The following is a 9,442-nucleotide window of genomic DNA, read 5'->3' on the forward strand; positions in this document are numbered from 1 at the left end:
TGGGCAAAGCAATAGCAAGCAACTGCGGGACAAAGTTATTCCTGAGCATAGTCAAGTATCGCTCACTGTTTACTGTTTCTTCAAAGAAGATTGGCCCAATCAGTCCATGGCTGGAAATTGCAACCCACACTGTAATCCTGGGAGTGTGATGTTGTTTTTCATGAATCAACCGTGGATTTTCATTGGCCCCAAAACGCACATTTTGTTTGTTAACCACTCCGTCCAAATGGAAATGCGCCTCATCAGAAAACCAAGTGTTGTGAAGGATTCGTTGCTTACCCTCTGCCCATTGTGCGAACACCAATCTCTGCGGCTTGTGATAATTTGTGAGTCGTTGCACAACGGTCATCTTGTATGGATAAAAATGGAGGTCACTCTTCAGAATTCGTTAACCGAACGTCTTGATATGCCAAGTTGCAGTGCTGCCTTTCTTGTCGACTCCCGGGACTCCTCTGCATTGCAACTCTAGCAGCTTCAATATTCTGAGGCGAACACACAGGCTTCTGTCAAGGACACTTCGGCTTCAATATTGTTCCTTCCTTTCCAAAGTTTTCATACAGTCTGTGGATAGTTTTGTTGGAGGGAACCCATCAGGTATTAAAACTCTCTCGAAACTGTCTTTGAGCTACAATAACACTTTTTGATTCATGGAACAAAAGCACGATTGTTGGGCGCTACTCTGTGGTCAGTCTGCTCTTGTCAGCCATCTTGAAAACTAGCCCTCTACCGGCGGCATGGTGAATTAGGTGTCAATTTATTTTTCAACTGTTTCGCCAAACTGTACTGCTAATGCTGTAAAAATGTACATCACGATTTCTTGTTCCCCTGAAACGATAAAAAAAAAAAAAAAAAAATGGTGGATCATTTCGTGCGACACCCTGTAATTAGTTACAGGAACGTCAGTATTGACGTAAAATTTGGGTATTATGGTTTTAATTGAACACGGATAAAAGGTTATTAAGAATCTTGCTAGAAACATACGGTATTATTTAGATCGCTCAGAAGCCAATCAGTGTCAAACAAGAAATGACATTGCGCTTTTGCGGGGCGATTGAGGGAAAATTGCAGGTTCTGAAATTTTCTCACAGTTCATTAAGCAATTAAAATGAAATGTACCCAGCTTAATATAGAGTAGTAAATGTTACATGTTAGTGTGCATGGTCAACATATTTACCGTCTTGAAAGTCGCCATATTTCTTACAAGTAACTGAAAAAAGCAAAGTGGGTCGTGTGGCATCTCAAACAACATATCAATGTTCTTTTAAAGAAAATAACAGCATTCCAGCTACCAAAGTTGGCCATCAATTCCACATTTCAGATCTTCTAAACCAGTATTACACCTTGGAAGCATTCCTAGTTAGCTCACTTAAAGTACTTGCCATTGATGGTAGAACACTTACGAATAAAAATAAATAAATAAATATATAAATAAATAAATAAATAAATAATAATAATAATAATAATAATAATAATAATAATAATAATAATAATATCACTTACCTTATTGCAACTGCCAACATTTCCACTGGTGGAATGTATGATCACATTTCTGTATCTTGGCACCGGCATTTCTAGGATGTGTGTACAAAGCAGTGCCGGCACCGACATTGCCGGAGCCGGCACCGGTTTTGCCGGCCGCGTTTGCAAACCAGACCCGGTTCCGGTTCCGGCATTGTAGGTGCCAGGGCCGGCATTGCCGGGGACTTGTGCAAACACTGTAACGCTTACGAATATTCAAACGCACAATTTATCCCTTATCAGAAAATTACGATAACGTGCAACAATCGCTTTTCATAATCGTGCAAATCAACCGAACTGACTGTCAATTTTTATCCTATTTCAGAGCTCTAAATCTAGCGCTTCCGCCCCTTTTTGTGAATGCAAAATATCTTATATTGTACCTTCTCTTCTACCGTAGGTTTAGCTTACACGATGCACTACCAGCGCCTACTAATCAATAGAATCAATACATTAGTTATCACAGAGACAATGATTACACTGTCTCTGACTGACTTGTAGTGTGTTGTAAGTATGATCCATTGCAAAGTTATACTTAAAAAAAAAAGAAAGTTTAGATTATACTGCACTATTTTGTCAAGATGTTTTTAATAATGATACCATATTTTTTTTTAGGCACATGATAAAAAAGTACTTAATTACTAGAAATTTGCTTCTGAACTTAGCTGATGTGGCAGTCGTATTACAAACTTATGATTGGTTGAAACTTGCTCACAAACATTAAGTTTTATTTTAGTACACGTTTATAATAATTTCTTTACATACCAATTAAAGTAATGTTTTCATTGTTTCATACATATTAATTTCACTAGACAGAAATTTGATGCCCATTTCTACTTCAATTCATTGTATATAATCATTAATAAATTAAAAATGAAAGAGAAGAAAGTAGAAACAACAATTTTAGTTTGTTCCAAAGGTTTTTTTTTTTTTTTTTTTTTTTTTTACTTTAATGTTCACAATTCTATATTGAGGTGAAGGAGACAGTGATGATAAGGCGGATGATAATGGTGTAGTGGCGAAAGCGAGAGGACATGAAATAACCTAGAAAGCCAACACAAATGGTGATTCAAGACTATGTTCTATTGTCCGTTCACTCTAGGATGGAAAATTGTTTAGAAACAACAACTGTAGTGCGAGCGTCAAAACTTTGCTTCTCACCCTTACATGGTTAATTCATGGTTGCCAGGCACAGGAATCACCGAATCGAATGTACCTACTTCTGGACAGTCATGGACCAATTACTATTACTACATAAATTGCTGCTTTTAAGATGACTAAGATATTAACGTTATGACAAATCGAGTTAGTTATTATGTAATACAATCTTACATATAATGCACACTCAATTTCGTACAAGTGTTCTTGTTCGAAAGTGTGCGAAAACCTTGTACGCCTGGCAATATTGGAAGATTGCAATTTGTGTTGTAAACAATAAACAGAGAGAGGGAAGACCGTTAGGTTCGCTGGACAGCGTTGTTTTCATGATAAGGCGACATAAACATATTGTACTGATTTTAAACAAGGGCTGGGAATTTCGATGCGAGTATAGGTGGAAATATTCTCGCCGCATATTACCTGTTGCTGAAGATTTGCAATGTTGCAAACTGACAAGTCTAGAATTTCATACTAATTAAACGAGCTTTGAGAAGGATTTGTATGATGCAATAATTATAAATACTAACAACCATAGACTTAAAATATTAGGAAAAAAGCATGCTGCTGTAAGAAGAATATAATACACATTGAATTACGTGTTCAAAGTACAGTATATAACGAATTTTAACGTGCAAACATTTTGAAGCTGTACACAATTGACCTGTTTGGGTGCCCTTACCAGACACTGTCCAACACAAAAAAAGGCATTAACTACTTTTAACAGCTCCAAACTCTGGGATTGGTTTTATTTAAATATATAAAATAAGAAAGTTTATTTTCCTTGGGGGGGAGCAATTGCCCCGATCACCCCCTGGATCCACCACTGTTGTAAGGCCAGAATTGGCCCAAACACTGAGGCCCCAGAATTGGCGGGAAATATATTCCTTCAGAATATTATGTTGCCAATACTTCCACAAATATTATGGTGGTGGGTTCCGATATCCCTTTTTCGTTTATATGTGCTTAAGTTAATTATGAAGTAAATGTAGAAGTATTTCTTTCATTTTCTTTCTTTCTTTCTTTCTTTCTTCTCATCTTTCTCATTCTCGTTCTCTTTTCCCAACCTTCTTAAAATTTGAATATTATCCTCAGGTAAGATTGTTTCTCTCCACGGCCCAAGGTTTAAAGAGACCAACCTGATATAGTTAACTATTAGCAGAACTGTACCAATAAATTCGCATTAGATACAGCGCCGTAACTTAGATTTTTTCTGGGGGGCAAGTATTAATACGTGTATTTGGGCCTCCTAGAAAAAGTTGTTTTTCTCATTCTTGGGCCCCCTCTTTCTACCTTTCTCTTACTATTTATGCCCCCGGAGCCCGTGGGCCCTCCCTCACGGCAAGGTCTGCGGGCCTGTTATTTACGCCCCTGGGCCCCTTCCATACATGACAAATTAATTAAGGGGACAATATTGACAAATCTCAAAGCCATACAAATAAATGTTATTTCTAGGGACCCTAATAATAGACTTTTTTTTACTGAAGTGGGCACACGACTCACTTGTTTTATTTACCTTTTGTGCTCTGCTTTATGTAATGTAGTGAAACTGTTTGATGCTCCATTTATAATTTCATGTTCGTATTGTATTTGGATTAATAAAAATTTGTCTCCAAACGAGCCCCTTCGAACGGCGGGGAACCTCCCTGGGGGGCAGTTGCCCCTCCCCTGCCCCACACAAGTTACGGCCCTGATTAGAGAAGAAGTAAACTGTTTCCAAATTTACGCAACTTGCAAATACCAGACCCTACTAGTGCTAAAGTTGATGAGTTAGTGCCACTGTTACCACTGCTATAAGGGGAAAGAAGGGGAAGGACTGCTAAGATTCGCTAGCCAGGTTTTGTATCAAAATACATCTCCAAGCTACAATAAACGGACAATACAGCACAAAGAAATATAGACAACAAATAGAACTGATACATAAATAAGTATCGGTGGAATGAAGATGATGGATGGAAAACATAATATTTAAAAATAAAATAAAGCTTCATATATACAATGTTAATGACAGAGGATCACATGACTGAAACTAGTCACTAATACCAACTACGATAGGGACAAACCTCTGTGTTTTGCTCCCAGCAAAAGTAAGAGTTGACAACCTTTATAATGTAACGTAACTGTGTAGCACGAAAAAAAAAAAGAAATAAATTTGAATATATTATTTAACGTGAGATAGAGAAAGAACTGATCCTGACGGAGATCGAAAAAAAAAAGAGTGTAAAATTATATAAATTACCGAAAATATTAAGGTAGACGAACACAAATCTTGACGAATTATTATGATGTGTCTTATTGGCACAGGGAGCGCGACTAATTGTATAAAGTGGGTAGGTACTTGGCCGTACAGATGCTAAACGTTTGTCTGGGTTTTATCTCATACTCACTGTAGATTTTGGCGTAGCTCTACGACTAGAGTACAGCCAAACTATGCATCACTCACGATCGAGAGAGTTTTGGTCCAGTTTTCTGGCATTGCAGAAGGCACATCCTGAGTATAGCACACTAGACTGACGTGGTGGAATGGACACTGGAAGATACTACTGAGAGATAGTTTGACGCATGGTATAGGAGGACAGGATTGAAATCGTTGATACCCTGCACACTAATCACACTCTCTTAATGATGTCCAGATGCAAGCGGGATGTGTAACTTATTGCGCCACATAAAATAACCTATATTTGACGAGTGCACAAATGTATTGGATTTTTTTCCGAAAACATGCACGTCTACGGATGCATGTACGGTTATCATTGTTTCAGCGATATAAACAAATCTCATTGCATCACTACTGTAGCCTGATATTACCCAATACGTTATTTGTGATGTCAAGTGCCGAGTGTGATCTTGAAAGAGGAACACACGAACACAAATCTGTGCCCAATAATCGATCAATTAGTTTTCGTGCGCTAACATAAATATGACGATGGTTCTGATTGTGCAATAGTAGCAGTCGTCGTGCTAACAGTTATGGTGACCCAAGCGTTCGCGATCCCTAATGTGCCGAGAAGGTACACTTGCAATGGAAACCCTCTTCATCTTATCGTGTAAACCACCGGTAGACTATAGACACGTCACGACACCGGCGACCAGCAATTCTACCTAGCCTAAAAGTACGGCCATGCAAGAAGTAACTAAATAGATTGTTTTTTCCTTTGTGGTATTGCAGATACAAACTGTGATTTACAAACAACGGGTACGGAAGAGTTACACTCGTCGATTTGTGCGATGATATTCAAACTACTAAAAGTATGCTTTTCACATTCAAAACTATCAGCCTGTCTTATACGGAAGGTGATATGATTCTATATCCAAAGTGAGATGATATGTTTGTTTTACAGACACATAAACTTTGACGCACTTTTCATTCGACCCTTGTGATGGATTATGATGTGTTTCGATCCGTGTGTTTGAGCCAAATTTATCTCCAACCGATTGAAATAGTGATGTTGTCACTTCCTCTTTGTTACCATGATGATCGCCATGTTCTTTTCTAAACAACCGCGTGAACCGAAAGGTATATTGCGAAGTCTAGCATGAGCAGTACCAATATCTGTATAATCATTCACACTTATGGAAAATTTTTAAGACAAAGTGGAGTTGGTTAGCATTTCGCAAATGTATAGGTTAAAAATGTGGCGGTGATTGTTCGGATATTTTACGAGTGAAGTCTAATAATTCACAAAGAGAAATTTTATCATTAAGGTTCATATTTTTATTATTATTTTATGTATTTATTTATTTTTATCAGGCGCCATAGTAAGATAGAAATATCATAGTTAATGTAAGCTTCATTGCAATAGAATCCACCATGGGGAGAAACAATTATACATAATACAAACATTCTGACATACAGATTGACAAACTGTCGGCAAAATAATAGTACACATTCTTTAAAAAAAAATATTTATTGAAAAAACGAAATCTTAATTCTATTAGCACATTTATCCTTTATATTATGGGTGAAACATAATCGAGAAAACAAGTAGGCTTGTAGCCATGTGAGAGCTAGGAATTTTTATTTTGAACCACGGCGGACATACATGGGATGCTCAGATTAGTCATACAAATATATCTGCTATTTTAATCCGGGACACTTTGATGGGAGGTTTCCTTTTTACTATCTCCATCGATATAAAGTACGTAATCTCATAATACACACACATTGGGTCTTACATTTGTAGAATCTACCGTTCTCAAGTTTTTAATTGTTTTCATTATCAGTGAGTTATTGACTATTTTTTTTTTTTAAGCGTGAGGCTCAGAAAGGGTCTCGGAAGAGTTCTGGGAGCCGAAAGAGATTAATGGACGGGCAAATGGAGATAATTTCATAACGCGAAGCTTCAAAAGATATTCATGTCAGCGGATATTACATAGGCTGTTATTAAGAGATCTAAGATGGATGGGGAGCGTAACTCGTATGGGAAATTAGCGAGAAGTGAAGAGTTCTGAAAACGCATGAAAGATCTAGAAGAAGATGAGATAACAATAAACCTAAGTTACATTTAATGCACCCAAGTTTGGTCTCGTGCAGTTTAGAGTATTGTTTTTCTTCGTGCAGAGAATCCCAATTTCGTTAAGTCATAGAGTTGATTAACGGGTTTCTTAATTTTATGCAGATTACCTTGTCAATGGCCAGTGCGTCGGAAAGACATTTTGAGTGGGAAGAGGGGTATAAAGTTTGAAAGCTCACTCTTTCTAACGAGCTCAATTGTCAATATACACGTCTTGACTGGTATAATTAATTTTGTCTTCTAGCTGGCTCAGTACTAGAGTCGTAACCTCTACTGTGTGGGCTCCCTGGCTCGATCCATGTCCAAGTAAGTCTGAGGTGGACAATACCGTGTCCGTTGGTTTTCTCAGGGATGGTCCAATTTCCTCCCACATTTTGATTCTATCGATTACTCTACGCATCATCATTCCATCGATTCATCATCATTCACTTGCATTAATCATTCGTCTCCGTTAGATCGAAAGGACATAATTTTTGGACGTTAAACTGAAAGATTTCACTTCACTCATTTTAGTTGGAGACACATCTATAGTAAGAACAACGTGCATATACCAAATATAGTAAACTTTTCTTTGGAGAATAATATATATATATATATATATATATATATATATATATATATATATATATATATATATATATATTTAATAATAGAAGAGAGAAAATAGTGAATTGTTTTGCAATTCTTAGTGGAGCCACATTCAACACGACACAAAAAAGAATTATCTAACTTTGGACAAACCTTTGCCTAGCCGTAGCTCTTCTTGAGTCATGTTTACTGTCTGTTTGATGTCTTGTATTACAATCATTTGGAATGATAGCATCTCTTTTTCAACAGAGATGGAATCCTTGGATACAGTTAGTTTTTTTTTTTTTATTTTTTTTTATTTCTTCCAGTTCTACAACTCCTGTCCACTTGGTTATTGCTTTCCTGTTCAAACAAAATGTACCTTCATCTTTATCCCGTTTTCTATGTTTTTCTTTTCATGCGCGTGTGTCTATGTATGAGTGTGTGTGTGTTTGTATACTTTCGTCCCTGATATTGTATTTCAATTTCTACTGAGGACAACATCTGCTGATATAAAATTGTCCTTTGAAAAGAAGAATCAGCAGCGAAATATGTTATGTAGTATATTCTATTAAAGAACGTGGCTGTGTGGTATGAGACAGAATTATATATATATATATATATATATATATATATATATATATATATATATATATATATATAATTTATTTATTTATTCTCTTCGATGGATACAGGGGATTTATTATATTTCCATCCAATTTCACCTTAGTCTCTGAATGTCTTTTCGTTTAGGCAGCACTCAGATTTATTGACTTCCTCTGTATTGTTATCGTATCGATATTGAACGATTTACTTTCTCTTAAGGAAATATTTGTTCCAATTATTCTACTCCTATTTTTTTTAAAGGACAAAACATTTGTGTTCTTCATGATTTCGAAATATAATGTAATTAATTGAACTACTTAGCAGAATTTATGGAGAGACAAACTATCGTTTAAGATCAAATGATCTTGTTAATAAGCGTGCAGGTGTGAGTCGTCAGCCTATTATCTCAGATGTTAGCCTATAATTTGTCAATAAGTTACTGCAAATTCTCAAACAAGGAACTGTAGATGGGAATAATAACTGACAACTCACACAAAACTGTTACAATGAGAGGTTATGATTTAATGCATAAATGAAACTCGACCATTTAACATTGATAAAATAGCGACCAGATCATGCAGAATAGCGACCAGATTAGAGAGAGAAAATAATACAATTAAATAAAAAGATTTGAATGAACACTTGCTTTAGTTTTTTTGGTCCTTATTGAAATCGTAGTCGTGATGAATTATGAGTAGATTTTTTTCTTTTTTTTTCAACCATGCCCATGGAACTACTGTTGATGTGAATGTATTTTCCCATACTTTATTTGAAAGAGGGAGTACATATTGCTGCGACCGAGATATTTCAATTATTATATGAAGAAGCGTTCCCACAATGGATTATTTCACGGACTTCGCTATGCTCTATCTTATTAGCCATTCTAAGTAGCGTCTTGTCAAGACCAAACGACTGAATGACAAATTGAGAACACAGTTGAAGTCGTTCACTTCTTTTCCTTAAGTAAAGGGAATGTTTCCTCCGCCAGAGGGCGGCGGGGCTGGGACTGAAGTATATTTAGCATATTTGCCGAGGGCAGACCTGAGATACACAGGATCTAGCCTCTTCGAAGCATGTTCCAT

General features: G+C 36.5%; 1 protein-coding gene across 1 annotated transcript in view; it reads right to left on the reverse strand.

The window, feature by feature from the left end:
- The window catches only part of LOC145687510 (uncharacterized), a 777-nt gene extending 428 nt beyond the window's left edge, over positions 1–349 (reverse strand). The window contains exon 1 of the mRNA XM_081760975.1: positions 1–349. This exon is cut by the window's left edge and continues 428 nt beyond it. Within this exon, the coding sequence (XP_081617101.1) occupies positions 1–349 (349 nt within the window).
- Between the last annotated feature and the right edge of the window lie 9,093 nt (positions 350–9,442).

This window comes from Thermobia domestica, chromosome 6, assembly GCF_964235325.1.
Source record: "Thermobia domestica chromosome 6, izTheDome1.hap1.1, whole genome shotgun sequence".
In the NCBI taxonomy this organism is placed as follows: Eukaryota; Metazoa; Arthropoda; class Insecta; order Zygentoma; family Lepismatidae; genus Thermobia; species Thermobia domestica.